Source organism: Pezoporus wallicus, unplaced genomic scaffold (assembly GCF_028554395.1).
Source record: "Pezoporus wallicus isolate ANWC-B61680 ecotype Strahan unplaced genomic scaffold, APGP_CSIRO_Pwel_v1 contig_736, whole genome shotgun sequence".
NCBI lineage: Eukaryota > Metazoa > Chordata > Aves > Psittaciformes > Psittacidae > Pezoporus > Pezoporus wallicus.
In genome coordinates this window covers 910,490-928,529 of record NW_026639744.1, presented here as the reverse complement: position 1 = coordinate 928,529, position 18,040 = coordinate 910,490, and the positions used below count along the sequence as shown (strand labels likewise).

Genomic DNA, 18,040 nt, shown 5'->3' with positions numbered 1-18,040 from the left:
GTCTGTTTCTTACTGTAATTTCAGTAATGCAATCTTTGTCATTTTAGTACAAGTACAAAGAAGGTTACCGCAAGCAGCAGGGACATCACATTGGATTCCGCAGCTTACAGGATGATCCTAAGATGCTGTGGTCTATGCAAGTTGCTAAGATGCAGAGTGAGAGGGAATACAAGAAAGATTTTGAAAAGTGGAAGACAAAGTTTAATATGCCCGTGGATATGCTCGGCTTCCTTCTGGCTAAGAAATGTCAGGAATTGGTTAGTGATGTAGACTACAAAAGAGTGCTACACCGCTGGACTTGTCTGCCAGACCAGATTGATGTCGAGCAGGCAAAGAGGGTCTATGAACTACAGAGTGATGTAAGCTTCCTCGGAATTAAATTAATTTTTTTTATAGGAGATATACTACTTATTGAAAAATATTTTTAATAACTAGTTTGTGATGCCCATGTAGATCAGATTGCAGCTAAAATGCCGGTTTCACCGCTTGGAACGTTTTGCACAGTACAAACCACACTGCCACAGGGACCCCTACCACTAGATCAGGATGCTCAAAGCCCCATCCAACCTGACCTCAAACACTTCCAGGCACAGGTAATCCAGTACCTGTACCAGTGCCTCCCCACCCTCACAGGGAAGAATTTCTCCCTAATATGTAATCTGAATTTCTCCTCTCTCAGCTTAAAGACATTCTCCCTGTAAACTGTTGAAAAGAAATAAACAACTGGCTGTAGTTGTGTATGGCAGGGGGAAGGCAACAGAATCAAATATTTTCCTCTGAAGGGCCATCAGTGGTCAAAGGCATGCCAGGTGTGCAGAGGCAAATGGTACGAAGAGTGTTAGGTGATGAGGTGTAAGGCTTCCCTGATGGCTCTGCCAGCTGGAGATGGCCAAGTGTGGCAGTTGGTTCCCAGGGAGATGAGGAGGATGGAGGTGGAAGGTATGTGGATGGCTTGGCACTAGCTCCTGCTGCTGTCGGGGTGGGCAGGCAGGCTATGTGGATCTGAGCTTAATGGGAGTCCCTTTTCTGGTGGTAAGTGGTTTACCCGGGGAATGTGTTTTGGTCAGCAGAGCTTCCCTTGGCAGGAGGAATGGTTGCATGGCGTAAGGAGGATGCTGAGCAGCTTTGTGTCCTTGCCTGTCCTTTCAGAATGTATACAAGTCTGACCTTACATGGCTGAGGGGCATTGGCTGGTCCCCGATTGGTTCGCTGGACGACGAGAAGAATAAGAGGGCGAGCCTCATCCTGAGTGACAAGAAGTATCGGCAACACCCGGACACCATCAAATTCACGAGTCTTCCCGACTCAATGCCCATGGTTCTGGCAAAGCACAACTCTGAAATCATGAACCAGGTGAGCTTTGCTTGTGTTTTGAACCTGAGGGGAGTAGGTGCATGGCCCAAGATGCTGTGTTCTCTCCTTCCGAGGCCTGGGTTTCTTAATGGGGATATTGCCTCTTCTTGCATGGGGTCTTTGTTTTTGTTGTTTGTGATCAAATTCTCTTATGTGTTAATGGGCGCAGGGTAAAAAAGAAAAAGGGTGTATTTTTAGAATGTTTTGGGTCAAGAAGAGGTGTTCCTGAGGCACTGCAAAGTGGAGTCCTCCTGGCTTCAGTTCCTTGATCCAGTTTGCTGTTTGAGTTTGTTGCTCTGTGCTAGCTTGGCCTTCTTTCACGTTGGACTTGTTCTTTTCAGCGTGCGTACACGTCAGCCTGGGAGAAAGATAAAACCAGCATTCACATTATGCCGGATACACCTGGTATTTTGCTGGCCCAGCAGAACAAAGTGAACTACAGTGAGGTAGGTGGCTGAGCTGGGGTTAAGCGTCCATCCCTGGACGCTGCTGTGGCCTGGGAAGCAGTGTTGTTTGAGGGGAGTGGTTGTTTCTGTTCCAGAAACTGTACCGACTTGCGATGGAGGAAGATAAGAAAAAGGGCTATGACATGCGAGCAGATGCCATTCCCATCACATCTGCTAAAGCTTCCAGAGACATTGCAAGTGATGTAAGTACAGGGGAGCCCCTGTCGGCCCCCCCTTTCAAAGAGTTTCTGGGTGCTTGTAATTGAATGCAGGGCTTCTGACCTGAGCCAAATGGAGCCAAAACAGCTCTTACATGTCATAACCAGTCAGCCCGTCCATAAGTATTTTGATTCTGGAGGGTCTGCATGTAGCTGGCCCTGCATGCTGTCGGTGTGCAGTGTTGTTAGGGAATTTGCAGATGGTGTGGGGAGAGTATGTGTGCGATCTGTGCGATGGACGTAATCCAAAGCAATGCCCCTGCGGGGCTTGTGGCAGCATCACCTTGAGCATTCGGGCTGGACTTGTGACATGTGTTTCTGCCGCCAGTATGGCGGGTCTGTATGCCCTGACATTACAGCAATGCAGTTGAGATGGACAACTGGATCGAAAAATCAAGCCAGATTTTGTGTAATGACTGGGCAGTTATCTTTTCTGTCCAGGGGTGGGTGGAGTCACTGGAGGCCAGTCATTGCAGTGCCAGAGAGTATCTTTTCAGGTCTCAGCTCTGCAAGATCCGAATTTAATCTCTCATGTGATATTCAGTAGTTAAAGGCTCCTTTGTTGACTGGAAGGAAATGAGTTTGATCTCTTCGGAGTCTTACGTGAGGTTTCACTGAGAGGCAAGGGAAAGAGTGCTTTGTCACTTGTTACTTTCTTGTCACTTCCCACTCAGTGGCTGTAAACCTGCACCTCAGTGCACACACTGGGCTGGGAGGATAAGACTCCTGAGCACTGGGCAGGAGAGCCTGGAGCAGTGCAGTATGCCAGCTGCTATGGGCTGTTATGGGTGAGTACCGGTAGGACTGTGCAGATGGAAGCCCAGGTTGCCTGCTGGAGCAGTCTAGTGGTTTTCCCTGACTTTTCCATCCCAGCTGCTGAGCAGGCCTCTCAGTGGCCTGACTGGGGATGTTTTAGGTTGTGTGCAGAGCCTGTCTTTTGGTATGCAGACCTCCTGGTTCCTGAGCTAGCTGTGTTGCAGTTCTTGTCTGGGCTCCATGCACCTCCTGTGTCCCAGTGTAGACATGGCACGGGATGGAAGTGTGTAGGACACAGTCAGGCTATGAGGCACTTAGTCGCCTCTTCAGGTGGTGATCTTGCCAGACACCATTAGAAAAGTGCATGCTCAGAGATGCTGCTACAGACCAGTGTCAGAAGGGAGAAGAGCTGTCCTAAAACTGACTTGAGCTTCTTCAATCCTGCAGTACAAGTACAAGGAAGGCTATCGCAAGCAGCTTGGCCACCATATTGGAGCCCGTAACATAGAGGACGATCCAAAGATGATGTGGTCGATGCACGTAGCCAAGATCCAGAGCGACAGGGAGTACAAGAAAGCCTTTGAGAAGACAAAGACACACTTCAGTAGCCCAGTGGATATGCTGGGAATCGTGTTGGCCAAGAAATGTCAGGAGCTGGTCAGTGATGTTGATTACAAGCACCCTCTGCATCGGTGGACCTGTCTGCCGGACCAGAATGACGTTGTGCAAGCCAGGAAAGTGTACGACCTCCAGAGTGATGTAAGTTGTTCCTCGCTGTCCATGTGAAAACCAGGAAACAACGTTGGTCAGTAGTATTCCTTTCTTGGAGCAAGTCCAGATGGGGAGCATAAGTGTATGCTTCTTCTGTGGGACTGAGACTGTGTGGTGTAGGTAAATTCTTGCTGAATCCTAGAATGGTTTGGGGTTGGAAGGGACCTCAATGATCTCCACTTCCCATGACTTCTACAGTACGAACCAGTCTTCCACTAGACCCGGTTGCTTAAAGCCCTGAATACTTGCAGGCACTGGGCATCCAGATGTTCTCCTGGCACCCTGTGGCAGTGCTCACCACCCTCACAAGGAAGAACTTCTTCCTAATACCTAATCTTAGTCTCTCCTCTGACAGTTTAGTGCCATTCCCCCTGTATTTCTATTGAAAAGAAACGTACAGTTTCAGCCTTTCTCTTCCGGGTCTCATTAGTTTCTGATTTGACAGTTCAGGAGAGGTCGCAGCAGTCGAGCTTTATTTTTGCTGAGATTTGTCAGGAATGGCCAGTGCTGGTGTTAGTGTGTGGTCATACGTGATGGTCACAGAAGAGCCCTGTCTTGCCTTGAGCATTCTGGGGAAGGGTTGTTGCAGGTGTCTGTAGGTGTGTATGGCAGGGGGAGGGCAACAGAGTCAAATGTTTTCCTCTGCAGGACTGTCAGTGGTCAAAGGCATGCCAGGTGTGCAGAGGCAAATGGTACGAAGAGTGTTAGGTGATGAGGTGTAAGGCTTCTCTGATGGCTCTGCCAGCTGGAGATGGCCAAGTGTGGCAGTTGGTTCCCAGGGAGATGAGGAAGATGGAGGAGGAAGGTATGTGGATGGCTTGGCACTAGCTCTTGCTGCTGTAGGTGTGAGAAGGCAGGCTGTGTGGATCTGAGCTTAATGGGAGTCCCTTTTCTGGTGGTAAGTGGTTTACCCGGGGAATGTGTTTTGGTTGGCAGAGCTTCCCTTGGCAGGAGGAGTGGTTGCATGGTGTGAGGAGGATGCTGAGCAGCTTTGTTGTCCTTGCCTGTCCTTTCAGAATGTGTACAAGTCTGACCTTACATGGCTGAGGGGCATTGGCTGGTCCCCGATTGGTTCGCTGGACGACGAGAAGAATAAGAGGGCGAGCCTCATCCTGAGTGACAAGAAGTATCGGCAACACCCAGACACCATCAAATTCACGAGTCTTCCCGACTCAATGCCCATGGTTCTGGCAAAGCACAACTCTGAAATCATGAACCAGGTGAGCTTTGCTTGTGTTTTGAACCTGAGGGGAGTAGGTGCATGGCCCAAGATGCTGTGTTCTCTCCTTCCGAGGCCCGGGTTTCTTAATTGGGGTATTTCCTCCTCTTGCATGGGGTCTTTGTTTTTGTTGTTTGTGATCAAATTCTCTTATGTGTTAATGGGCGCAGGGTAAAAAAGAAAAAGGGTGTATTTTTAGAATGTTTTGGGACGAGAAGAGGTGTTCCTGAGGCATTGCAAAGTGGTGTCCTCCTGGCTTCAGTTCCTTGATCCAGTTTGCTGTTTGAGTTTGTTGCTCTGTGCTAGCTTGGCCTTCTTTCACGTTGGACTTGTTCTTTTCAGCGTGCGTACACGTCAGCCTGGGAGAAAGATAAAACCAGCATTCACATTATGCCGGATACACCTGGTATTTTGCTGGCCCAGCAGAACAAAGTGAACTACAGTGAGGTAGGTGGCTGAGCTGGGGTTAAGCGTCCATCCCTGGACGCTGCTGTGGCCTGGGAAGCAGTGTTGTTTGAGGGGAGTGGTTGTTTCTGTTCCAGAAACTGTACCGACTTGCGATGGAGGAAGATAAGAAAAAGGGCTATGACATGCGAGCAGATGCCATTCCTATCACATCTGCTAAAGCTTCCAGAGACATTGCAAGTGATGTAAGTACAATGGAGCCCTTCTTGGAACACCTTTCTCAGTCTTTCTTTACATTTCATGAAAAGGCTTGGGAAAAAAATCTTAGAATCCTAGGGTGGTTTGTGTTGGAACAACCTTAAAAATCATGTTGTTGCTACCCCCCTGCCACAGGCAGGAATACCTCCCTCATTAGACCAGGCTACTCCAAGTCCTGTCCCAGCTGGCCTTTGACATTTCCAGGTATGGGGCAGCCTCAGCTTCTCTGTGTAACCTTTTGTAGTGCCTCACTGCTATCATTCCGAAGACATTCTTCCTACTGTCTAATCTGAGTCTATCCTCTTTCTATTTAAAACCATTTTCCTCTGACCTGTTACTATATTCCCTGATAAAGAGTCCCTCCCTATCTTTCCTGTAGTCCCTCTTTAGGTATTGGAAAGCTTTTATAAGGTGTTCCTAGAGTCTTTTCTTCCCCAGGCTGCAGAACTCCATGTCTCTCTACTAGTCTCCATTGGAGAGGTGCTCTGGCTCTTAGAGCATCTTTTTTTTTGGCTTCCTGTGGACTTGCTCCAACAGGTCCATGTCTTTCTTACACTTTGTGCCCCAGAGCTGATCTCAGTGTTCCAAGTGGGGTGTCATGAGGGTAGAGCAGATAGTATCTCCTCCCTTGACCTGCTGGCCAAACTTCTTTTGATGCAGCCCAGGATATGATTGGCTTTCTGTGCTAATCAGTTTTTAATCCACCAATACCCCCAAGTCCTTGTCCACAGGCTGTTTTCAGTCAATTTATATGTCTGTGACTGTGTCTGGGAGTGCCTTGACCCACATACAGGCCTTTGCACTTGCCTTGTTGAAACTCATGAGGTTCACCCAGTTTCACCTCTCATACGTGTCAAGGTCCTGCTGGATGGCATCTCTTCCCTCTGATATATCAATCACACTACTCAGCCTGGTGACATCCACAAGCTTGCTGAGGGTGCACTCAGTCCCACTGTCCATGTTCCCAGCAATGCCATTATATAATACTGGTCCAAGTACAGACCTCTGAGGGACACAACTCATCACTGGTTTCTACCCAGACATCAAGTTATTGACCACAACTCTTTGAGTGTGACCATCTAGCCAATTCATTGTCTGCTGAGTGATCCACCCATCAAGTATATTTGTCTCCATTATATAAATGAAAATGTTGCATGGAACAGTATCAAATGCTTCACACAAGTCCAGGTAGATGTTGTCAGTCCCTCTTCCTTTATGCACCAATGTTGTAGCCCCATGGTAGAAGGCCACCACGTTTGTCAGTCATGATTTGCCCATAGTGAAGCCATGTTTGGTGTCACCAGTCAGTTCTGTTTAATGTGTGCCTTAGCGTAGGTTCCTGGAGGATCCTCTCCATGATCTTGCCAGGCACCAAGGTGAGACTAACCAGCCTGCAGGTCCCCAGGCCTTTCTTTTTTGCCTTTTTACATAGGCTATGTTTCCCCTTTTCCAGTCAGTGGGAATTTCACCAGATTGCCATGACATCTCAAATAGGATAGATAATGGCTTGGCCACTTTACCTGCCAGTTACCTCAGAACCCACAGATGCATCTCATCGGGTCCCATGGAGTTGTGCACCTTCAGGTTCCTTAGATGATCTTGAACCTGATCTTCTCAGGTCGTGGGCAGTACTTTGTTCTCCCAGTCCCTGCTTTTGCCTTGTGTGACTTTGGTGGTGTGGCTGGAGCACTTGCTGGTGAAGACGGAGGAAAAATTTTGTTGAGTACCTCAGCTTTCTCCATGTCAGTTGTAGCCATGTCTCCCATTTCATTCATCGCAGGGGTACAGTTTCTTTCATCTTCCTTTGTTGTCCTATCTACCCAAAGAAACCTTCCTTGTTGTTTTTTACATCCCTAGCCAAGTTCAGCTCCAACTGTGCTTTAGCTTTCCTGATCCACTCGATGATCTCCTTGACCATATCTCTATAATTTCTTCAGGATGTGTGTCCCATTGCCTATGGATTTTGGTTTTGGTTTGGTTTTGCCTCTATTGCCTATGCATTTGAGTTTGGCTAATAGGTCTTCACTTAGTCAAGCTGGTGTCCTACCTCTCCTGCCTGACTTCCTAAATACTGGGATGGAGAACTCTTGTGCCCTGAGAATGTCTTTAAGTAGAATCATAGAATCATAGAATAGTTAGGGATGGAAAGTACCTTAAGATCATCTAGTTCCAACCCCCCTGCCATGGGCAGGGACACCTCACACTCCAGCTCTCGTTTATTCCTGTATTTCTGAGGAGACTATCCCCAGGTATCCCACTCACTAGCACCCTAACCAACTGAAAGTTTGCCTTTCTGAGGTTTAGGGTACTGACTGTACTTTTTACTTGTCCTGTATCCTTGTTATTGAGATATCTACCAGAGCGCAATTGCAACAGCCGAGGCTCTCTCCAATAATGACCTCTTCAGTAAATTCTTTCACATGAGTGAGCAACAGCTCCAGCAATGCTTCTCTGCTGGTCAGGACTCAATCACCTATGTTAGGAAGCTCTTACAATGCACTCCAGAAGTCTCCTGGACTGCTTGCTGTTTGCTGTATGGTTTTTCCAACACATGTCCACATGGTGAAAATCCCCTGTCAGGACGAGGGACTCGAAGTGTAATGCTCCCTCCAGGTGAACAAAGAACTATTCCTCAGCGTCTTGCTCCTAATTGGGTTGACTTTAGTAGACAGCAGCCACAAAGATTCGTTTCTTTGCTTCATCTCTAATTTTCTTCTAAAAGTTCTCAATATGTACATTTTTGAAAAAGTATTGTGTTGCCCCTTGCCGTTTCTCACTCAGTGGCTGTAAACCTGCACCTCAGTGCACACACTGGGCTGGGAGGATTCGAGTCTTGAGCACTGGGCAGGAGAGCCTGGAGCAGTGCAGTATGCCAGCTGCTATGGGCTGTTCTGGGTGAGTACCGGTAGGACTGTGCAGATGGAAGCCCAGGTTGCCTGCTGGAGCAGTCTAGTGGTTTTCCCTGACTTTTCCATCCCAGCTGCTGAGCAGGCCTCTCAGTGGCCTGACTGGGGATGTTTTAGGTTGTGTGCAGAGCCTGTCTTTTGGTATGCAGACCTCCTGGTTCCTGAGCTAGCTGTGTTACAGTTCTTGTCTGGGCTCCATGCACCTCCTGTGTCCCAGTGTAGACATGGCACGGGATGGAAGTTTGTAGGACACAGTCAGGCTATGAGGCACTTAGTCGCCTCTTCAGGTGGTGATCTTGCCAGACACCATTAGAAAAGTGCATGCTCAGAGATGCTGCTACAGACCAGTGTCAGAAGGGAGAAGAGCTGTCCTAAAACTGACTTGAGCTTCTTCAATCCTGCAGTACAAGTACAAGGAAGGCTATCGCAAGCAGCTTGGCCACCATATTGGAGCCCGTAACATAGAGGACGATCCAAAGATGATGTGGTCGATGCACGTAGCCAAGATCCAGAGCGACAGGGAGTACAAGAAAGCCTTTGAGAAGACAAAGACACACTTCAGTAGCCCAGTGGATATGCTGGGAATCGTGTTGGCCAAGAAATGTCAGGAGCTGGTCAGTGATGTTGATTACAAGCACCCTCTGCATCGGTGGACCTGTCTGCCGGACCAGAATGACGTTGTGCAAGCCAGGAAAGTGTACGACCTCCAGAGTGATGTAAGTTGTTCCTCGCTGTCCATGTGAAAACCAGGAAACAACGTTGGTCAGTAGTATTCCTTTCTTGGAGCAAGTCCAGATGGGGAGCATAAGTGTATGCTTCTTCTGTGGGACTGAGACTGTGTGGTGTAGGTAAATTCTTGCTGAATCCTAGAATGGTTTGGGGTTGGAAGGGACCTCAATGATCTCCACTTCCCATGACTTCTACAGTACGAACCAGTCTTCCACTAGACCCGGTTGCTTAAAGCCCTGAATACTTGCAGGCACTGGGCACCCAGATGTTCTCCTGGCACCCTGTGGCAGTGCTCACCACCCTCACAAGGAAGAACTTCTTCCTAATACCTAATCTTAGTCTCTCCTCTGACCTCTGACGGTTTAGTGCCATTCCCCCTGTATTTCTATTGAAAAGAAACGTACAGTTTCAGCCTTTCTCTTCCGGGTCTCATTAGTTTCTGATTTGACAGTTCAGGAGAGGTCGCAGCAGTCGAGCTTTATTTTTGCTGAGATTTGTCAGGAATGGCCAGTGCTGGTGTTAGTGTGTGGTCATACGTGATGGTCACAGAAGAGCCCTGTCTTGCCTTGAGCATTCTGGGGAAGGGTTGTTGCAGGTGTCTGTAGTTGTGTATGGCAGGGGGAGGGCAACAGAGTCAAATGTTTTCCTCTGCAGGACTGTCAGTGGTCAAAGGCATGCCAGGTGTGCAGAGGCAAATGGTACGAAGAGTGTTAGGTGATGAGGTGTAAGGCTTCTCTGATGGCTCTGCCAGCTGGAGATGGCCAAGTGTGGCAGTTGGTTCCCAGGGAGATGAGGAAGATGGAGGTGGAAGGTATGTGGATGGCTTGGCACTAGCTCTTGCTGCTGTAGGTGTGGGAAGGCAGGCTGTGTGGATCTGAGCTTAATGGGAGTCCCTTTTCTGGTGGTAAGTGGTTTACCCGGGGAATGTGTTTTGGTTGGCAGAGCTTCCCTTGGCAGGAGGAGTGGTTGCATGGCGTGAGGAGGACGCTGAGCAGCTTTGTTGTCCTTGCCTGTCCTTTCAGAATGTGTACAAGTCTGACCTTACATGGCTGAGGGGCATTGGCTGGTCCCCGATTGGTTCGCTGGACGACGAGAAGAATAAGAGGGCGAGCCTCATCCTGAGTGACAAGAAGTATCGGCAACACCCGGACACCATCAAATTCACGAGTCTTCCCGACTCAATGCCCATGGTTCTGGCAAAGCACAACTCTGAAATCATGAACCAGGTGAGCTTTGTTTGTGTTTTCAACCTGAGGGGAGTAGGTGCATGGCCCAAGATGCTGTGTTCTCTCCTTCTGAGGCCTGGGTTTCTTAATGGGGATATTGCCTCTTCTTGCATGGGGTCTTTGTTTTTGTTGTTTGTGATCAATTCTCTTACGTGTTAATGGGCGCAGGGTAAAAAAGAAAAAGGGTGTATTTTTAGAATGTTTTGGGACAAGAAGAGGTGTTCCTGAGGCATTGCAAAGTGGAGTCCTCCTGGCTTCAATTCCTTGATCCAGTTTGCTGTTTGAGTTTGTTGCTCTGTGCTAGCTTGGCCTTCTTTCACGTTGGACTTGTTCTTTTCAGCGTGCGTACACGTCAGCCTGGGAGAAAGATAAAACCAGCATTCACATTATGCCGGATACACCTGGTATTTTGCTGGCCCAGCAGAACAAAGTGAACTACAGTGAGGTAGGTGGCTGAGCTGGGGTTAAGCGTCCATCCCTGGACGCTGCTGTGGCCTGGGAAGCAGTGTTGTTTGAGGGGAGTGGTTGTTTCTGTTCCAGAAACTGTACCGACTTGCGATGGAGGAAGATAAGAAAAAGGGCTATGACATGCGAGCAGATGCCATTCCCATCACATCTGCTAAAGCTTCCAGAGACATTGCAAGTGATGTAAGTACAGGGGAGCCCCTGTCGGCCCCCCCTTTCAAAGAGTTTCTGGGTGCTTGTAATTGAATGCAGGGCTTCTGACCTGAGCCAAATGGAGCCAAAACAGCTCTTACATGTCATAACCAGGCAGCCAGTCCATAAGTATTTTGATTCTGGAGGGTCTGCATGTAGCTGGCCCTGCATGCTGTCGGTGTGCAGTGTTGTTAGGGAATTTGCAGATGGTGTGGGGAGAGTATGTGTGCGATCTGTGCGATGGACGTAATCCAAAGCAATGCCCCTGCGGGGCTTGTGGCAGCATCACCTTGAGCATTCGGGCTGGACTTGTGACATGTGTTTCTGCCGCCAGTATGGCGGGTCTGTATGCCCTGACATTACAGCAATGCAGTTGAGATGGACAACTGGATCGAAAAATCAAGCCAGATTTTGTGTAATGACTGGGCAGTTATCTTTTCTGTCCAGGGGTGGGTGGAGTCACTGGAGGCCAGTCATTGCAGTGCCAGAGAGTATCTTTTCAGGTCTCAGCTCTGCAAGATCCGAATTTAATCTCTCATGTGATATTCAGTAGTTAAAGGCTCCTTTGTTGACTGGAAGGAAATGAGTTTGATCTCTTCGGAGTCTTACGTGAGGTTTCACTGAGAGGCAAGGGAAAGAGTGCTTTGTCACTTGTTACTTTCTTGTCACTTCCCACTCAGTGGCTGTAAACCTGCACCTCAGTGCACACACTGGGCTGGGAGGATAAGACTCCTGAGCACTGGGCAGGAGAGCCTGGAGCAGTGCAGTATGCCAGCTGCTATGGGCTGTTATGGGTGAGTACCGGTAGGACTGTGCAGATGGAAGCCCAGGTTGCCTGCTGGAGCAGTCTAGTGGTTTTCCCTGACTTTTCCATCCCAGCTGCTGAGCAGGCCTCTCAGTGGCCTGACTGGGGATGTTTTAGGTTGTGTGCAGAGCCTGTCTTTTGGTATGCAGACCTCCTGGTTCCTGAGCTAGCTGTGTTACAGTTCTTGTCTGGGCTCCATGCACCTCCTGTGTCCCAGTGTAGACATGGCACGGGATGGAAGTTTGTAGGACACAGTCAGGCTATGAGGCACTTAGTCGCCTCTTCAGGTGGTGATCTTGCCAGACACCATTAGAAAAGTGCATGCTCAGAGATGCTGCTACAGACCAGTGTCAGAAGGGAGAAGAGCTGTCCTAAAACTGACTTGAGCTTCTTCAATCCTGCAGTACAAGTACAAGGAAGGCTATCGCAAGCAGCTTGGCCACCATATTGGAGCCCGTAACATAGAGGACGATCCAAAGATGATGTGGTCGATGCACGTAGCCAAGATCCAGAGCGACAGGGAGTACAAGAAAGCCTTTGAGAAGACAAAGACACACTTCAGTAGCCCAGTGGATATGCTGGGAATCGTGTTGGCCAAGAAATGTCAGGAGCTGGTCAGTGATGTTGATTACAAGCACCCTCTGCATCGGTGGACCTGTCTGCCGGACCAGAATGACGTTGTGCAAGCCAGGAAAGTGTACGACCTCCAGAGTGATGTAAGTTGTTCCTCGCTGTCCATGTGAAAACCAGGAAACAACGTTGGTCAGTAGTATTCCTTTCTTGGAGCAAGTCCAGATGGGGAGCATAAGTGTATGCTTCTTCTGTGGGACTGAGACTGTGTGGTGTAGGTAAATTCTTGCTGAATCCTAGAATGGTTTGGGGTTGGAAGGGACCTCAATGATCTCCACTTCCCATGACTTCTACAGTACGAACCAGTCTTCCACTAGACCCGGTTGCTTAAAGCCCTGAATACTTGCAGGCACTGGGCACCCAGATGTTCTCCTGGCACCCTGTGGCAGTGCTCACCACCCTCACAAGGAAGAACTTCTTCCTAATACCTAATCTTAGTCTCTCCTCTGACCTCTGACGGTTTAGTGCCATTCCCCCTGTATTTCTATTGAAAAGAAACGTACAGTTTCAGCCTTTCTCTTCCGGGTCTCATTAGTTTCTGATTTGACAGTTCAGGAGAGGTCGCAGCAGTCGAGCTTTATTTTTGCTGAGATTTGTCAGGAATGGCCAGTGCTGGTGTTAGTGTGTGGTCATACGTGATGGTCACAGAAGAGCCCTGTCTTGCCTTGAGCATTCTGGGGAAGGGTTGTTGCAGGTGTCTGTAGTTGTGTATGGCAGGGGGAGGGCAACAGAGTCAAATGTTTTCCTCTGCAGGACTGTCAGTGGTCAAAGGCATGCCAGGTGTGCAGAGGCAAATGGTACGAAGAGTGTTAGGTGATGAGGTGTAAGGCTTCTCTGATGGCTCTGCCAGCTGGAGATGGCCAAGTGTGGCAGTTGGTTCCCAGGGAGATGAGGAGGATGGAGGTGGAAGGTATGCGGATGGCTTGGCACTAGCTCTTGCTGCTGTAGGTGTGGGCAGGCAGGCTATGTGGATCTGAGCTTAATGGGAGTCCCTTTTTCTGGTGGCAAGTGGTTTACCCGGGGAATGTGTTTTGGTTGGCAGAGCTTCCCTTGGCAGGAGGAGTGGTTGCATGGTGTGAGGAGGATGCTGAGCAGCTTTGTTGTCCTTGCCTGTCTTTTCAGAATGTGTACAAGTCTGACCTTACATGGCTGAGGGGCATTGGCTGGTCCCCGATTGGTTCGCTGGACGACGAGAAGAATAAGAGGGCGAGCCTCATCCTGAGTGACAAGAAGTATCGGCAACACCCAGACACCATCAAGTTCACGAGTCTTCCCGACTCAATGCCCATGGTTCTGGCAAAGCACAACTCTGAAATCATGAACCAGGTGAGCTTTGCTTGTGTTTTGAACCTGAGGGGAGTAGGTGCATGGCCCAAGATGCTGTGTTCTCTCCTTCCGAGGCCTGGGTTTCTTAATGGGGATATTGCCTCTTCTTGCATGGGGTCTTTGTTTTTGTTGTTTGTGATCAAATTCTCTTATGTGTTAATGGGCGCAGGGTAAAAAAGAAAAAGGGTGTATTTTTAGAATGTTTTGGGTCAAGAAGAGGTGTTCCTGAGGCACTGCAAAGTGGAGTCCTCCTGGCTTCAGTTCCTTGATCCAGTTTGCTGTTTGAGTTTGTTGCTCTGTGCTAGCTTGGCCTTCTTTCACGTTGGACTTGTTCTTTTCAGCGTGCGTACACGTCAGCCTGGGAGAAAGATAAAACCAGCATTCACATTATGCCGGATACACCTGGTATTTTGCTGGCCCAGCAGAACAAAGTGAACTACAGTGAGGTAGGTGGCTGAGCTGGGGTTAAGCGTCCATCCCTGGACGCTGCTGTGGCCTGGGAAGCAGTGTTGTTTGAGGGGAGTGGTTGTTTCTGTTCCAGAAACTGTACCGACTTGCGATGGAGGAAGATAAGAAAAAGGGCTATGACATGCGAGCAGATGCCATTCCCATCACATCTGCTAAAGCTTCCAGAGACATTGCAAGTGATGTAAGTACAGGGGAGCCCCTGTCGGCCCCCCCTTTCAGAGAGTTTCCGGGTGCATGTAATTGAATGCAGGGCTTCTAACCTGAGCCACATGGATCCAACTTACGTGTCATAACCAGTCAGCCAGTCCATAAGTATTTTGATTCTGGAGGGTCTGCATGTAGCTGGCCCTGCATGCTGTCAGTGTGCAGTGTTGTTAGGGAATTTGCAGATGGTGGGGAGAGTATGTGTGCGATCTGTGCAATGGACGTAATCCAAAGCAATGCCCCTGCGGGGCTTGTGGCAGCATCACCTTGAGCATTCAGGGTGGATTTGTGAGGAGGAGTCCGGCCCTCACTGTGAGCACCCTGCATGCCCCTGGTAGTAGACACAGCTGAACTGCACAATGGTAGCAAAAAACCCCAACCTATTTTTAGTGTCGAAAATAAAGGCAGGGTAAAATAAAATATTTTTTCTGTTATTTTTATTTATTAATATAAATATTTATTTAATTTAACTACTGTCTACACTTAATCTTCCTATTCTGTCTTTATGTTCCTCATTTTTTATCTCCTAAATAGATATAATTGTAGTTTATTTGGGTGCTATCTTGGGGGTTACTAATTGATATTTCCTTTTAGTTTACTCATTGAGATTTGTGGCTCTTGTATTGCTGCCATTATGTTAAGACCTTTTTTACTCCCTGATCCTGAGTAGTATCTCCTAATTTACAGGCATGGAATGTCTGGAAAATGTGGAAGGCATATGAGGCAGATAATGTTATAAGAATCCTTTTGCAGCTGTACTCTGCAGTCCATCATCTTAAAACTTTCTTGCTTTTCACTGTCTCTGGTGTCAGATGCTAACTTGTAGAGAGTTTGAGGTTTAGGGGCTGCTATGGAGAGAAAGAAAACTTATCTAAAAGTCATTGAACTCCTTTTTGCTATAGTACAAGTACAAGGAAGGCTATCGGAAGCAGCTTGGCCACCATATTGGAGCCCGTAACATAGAGGATGATCCAAAGATGATGTGGTCGATGCACGTAGCCAAGATCCAGAGCGACAGGGAGTACAAGAAAGCCTTTGAGAAGACAAAGACACACTTCAGTAGCCCAGTGGATATGCTGGGAATCGTGTTGGCCAAGAAATGTCAGGAGCTGGTCAGTGATGTTGATTACAAGCACCCTCTGCATCGGTGGACCTGTCTGCCGGACCAGAATGACGTTGTGCAAGCCAGGAAAGTGTACGACCTCCAGAGTGATGTAAGTTGTTCCTTGCTGTCCATGTGAAAACCAGGAAACAACTTTGGTCAGTAGTATTCCTTTCTTGGAGCAAGTCCAGATGGGGAGCATAAGTGTATGCTTCTTCTGTGGGGCTGAGACTGTGTGGTGTAGGTAAATTCTTGCTGAATCCTAGAATGGTTTGGGGTTGGAAGGGACCTCAATGATCTCCACTTCCCACGACTTCTACAGTACGAACCAGTCTTCCACTAGACCCGGTTGCTTAAAGCCCTGAATACTTGCAGGCACTGGGCACCCAGATGTTCTCCTGGCACCCTGTGGCAGTGCTCACCACCCTCACAAGGAAGAACTTCTTCCTAATACCTAATCTTAGTCTCTCCTCTGACAGTTTAGTGCCATTCCCCCTGTATTTCTATTGAAAAGAAACGTACAGTTTCAGCCTTTCTCTTCCGGGTCTCATTAGTTTCTGATTTGACAGTTCAGGAGAGGTCGCAGCAGTCGAGCTTTATTTTTGCTGAGATTTGTCAGGAATGGCCAGTGCTGGTGTTAGTGTGTGGTCATACGTGATGGTCACAGAAGAGCCCTGTCTTGCCTTGAGCATTCTGGGGAAGGGTTGTTGCAGGTGTCTGTAGTTGTGTATGGCAGGGGGAGGGCAACAGAGTCAAATGTTTTCCTCTGCAGGACTGTCAGTGGTCAAAGGCATGCCAGGTGTGCAGAGGCAAATGGTACGAAGAGTGTTAGGTGATGAGGTGTAAGGCTTCTCTGATGGCTCTGCCAGCTGGAGATGGCCAAGTGTGGCAGTTGGTTCCCAGGGAGATGAGGAGGATGGAGGTGGAAGGTATGTGGATGGCTTGGCACTAGCTCTTGCTGCTGTAGGTGTGGGCAGGCAGGCTATGTGGATCTGAGCTTAATGGGAGTCCCTTTTCTGGTGGTAAGTGGTTTACCCGGGGAATGTGTTTTCGTCGGCAGAGCTTCCCTTGGCAGAAGGAGTGGTTGCATGGCGTGAGGAGGATGCTGAGCAGCTTTGTGTCCTTGCCTGTCCTTTCAGAATGTGTACAAGTCTGACCTTACATGGCTGAGGGGCATTGGCTGGTCCCCGATTGGTTCGCTGGACGACGAGAAGAATAAGAGGGCGAGCCTCATCCTGAGTGACAAGAAGTATCGGCAACACCCGGACACCATCAAATTCACGAGTCTTCCCGACTCAATGCCCATGGTTCTGGCAAAGCACAACTCTGAAATCATGAACCAGGTGAGCTTTGCTTGTGTTTTTATCCTGAGGAGAATAGGTGCATGGCCCAAGATGCTGTGTTCTCTCCTTCCGAGGCCTGGGTGTCTTAATGGGGATATTGCCTCCTCTTGCATGGGGTCTTTGTTTTTGTTGTTTGTGATCAAATTCTCTTACGTGTTATTGGGCGCAGGGTAAAAAAGAAAATGGTGTAGTTTTAGGAGGTTTTGGGTCAAGAAGAGGTGTTCCTGAGGCATTGCAAAGTGGAGTCCCCTGTCTTCAGTTCCTGGATCTACTTTGCTGTTTGAGTTTGTTGCCATGTGCTAGCTTGGCCTTCTTTCACGTTGGACTTGTTCTTTTCAGCGTGCGTACACGTCAGCCTGGGAGAAAGATAAAACCAGCATTCACATTATGCCGGATACACCTGATATTTTGCTGGCCCAGCAGAACAAAGTGAACTACAGTGAGGTAGGTGGCTGAGCTGGGGTTAAGCATCCATCCCTGGACACAGCTGTGGCCTGGAAAGCAGTGTTGTTTGAGGGGAGTGGTTGTTTCTGTTCCAGAAACTGTACCGACTTGCGATGGAGGAAGATAAGAAAAAGGGCTATGACATGCGAGCAGATGCCATTCCTATCACATCTGCTAAAGCTTCCAGAGACATTGCAAGTGATGTAAGTACAGCGGAGCCTTTATCGGCCCACCTTTTGCCGAGTTTCTGGGTGCTCGTAATTGAATGCAGGGCTTCTAACCTCTGTCATGAAATGAAAACTAATCTAAATCTCTCTGAACACTTTTTTGTCTGTAGTACAAGTACAAGGAAGGCTATCGCAAGCAGCTTGGCCACCATATTGGAGCCCGTAACATTGAGGATGATCCAAAGATGATGTGGTCGATGCACGTAGCCAAGATCCAGAGTGACAGGGAGTACAAGAAAGCCTTTGAGAAGACAAAGACACACTTCAGTAGCCCAGTGGACATGCTGGGAATCGTGTTGGCCAAGAAATGTCAGGGGCTGGTCAGCGACATTGATTACCGCCACTATCTGCATCAGTGGATCTGTCTACCAGACCAGAATGATGTTATCCATGCTAGGCAAGCCTATGATCTACAGAGTGATGTGAGTACTCAGCGATAAGTATTGGAGTTCTAAATTGTATGTCATTTTTTTTTTTTCTAAAATAGGGAAGCTGCTTGACGTGTCTGTGTCACATAATGGGTGTTTTTTTTTCACATTATGTTTTT

General features: G+C 48.4%; 1 protein-coding gene across 18 annotated transcripts in view; it reads left to right on the top strand.

Moving 5' to 3' along the window:
- Positions 1-18,040, top strand: part of NEB (nebulin) — a 124,703-nt gene that overhangs the window by 33,801 nt on the left and 72,862 nt on the right. For all 18 annotated transcript variants that reach the window (XM_057415572.1, XM_057415556.1, XM_057415557.1 and 15 more), the window contains exons 39-59: positions 48-359; positions 1,150-1,353; positions 1,695-1,799; positions 1,895-2,002; positions 3,221-3,532; positions 4,561-4,764; positions 5,106-5,210; positions 5,306-5,413; positions 8,737-9,048; positions 10,084-10,287; positions 10,628-10,732; positions 10,828-10,935; positions 12,154-12,465; positions 13,502-13,705; positions 14,047-14,151; positions 14,247-14,354; positions 15,280-15,591; positions 16,619-16,822; positions 17,162-17,266; positions 17,362-17,469; positions 17,604-17,915. In XM_057415572.1, coding sequence (XP_057271555.1) covers positions 48-359; positions 1,150-1,353; positions 1,695-1,799; positions 1,895-2,002; positions 3,221-3,532; positions 4,561-4,764; positions 5,106-5,210; positions 5,306-5,413; positions 8,737-9,048; positions 10,084-10,287; positions 10,628-10,732; positions 10,828-10,935; positions 12,154-12,465; positions 13,502-13,705; positions 14,047-14,151; positions 14,247-14,354; positions 15,280-15,591; positions 16,619-16,822; positions 17,162-17,266; positions 17,362-17,469; positions 17,604-17,915 — 3,957 coding nt within the window. The remainder of the gene's footprint in view (positions 1-47; positions 360-1,149; positions 1,354-1,694; positions 1,800-1,894; positions 2,003-3,220; positions 3,533-4,560; positions 4,765-5,105; positions 5,211-5,305; positions 5,414-8,736; positions 9,049-10,083; positions 10,288-10,627; positions 10,733-10,827; positions 10,936-12,153; positions 12,466-13,501; positions 13,706-14,046; positions 14,152-14,246; positions 14,355-15,279; positions 15,592-16,618; positions 16,823-17,161; positions 17,267-17,361; positions 17,470-17,603; positions 17,916-18,040) is intronic.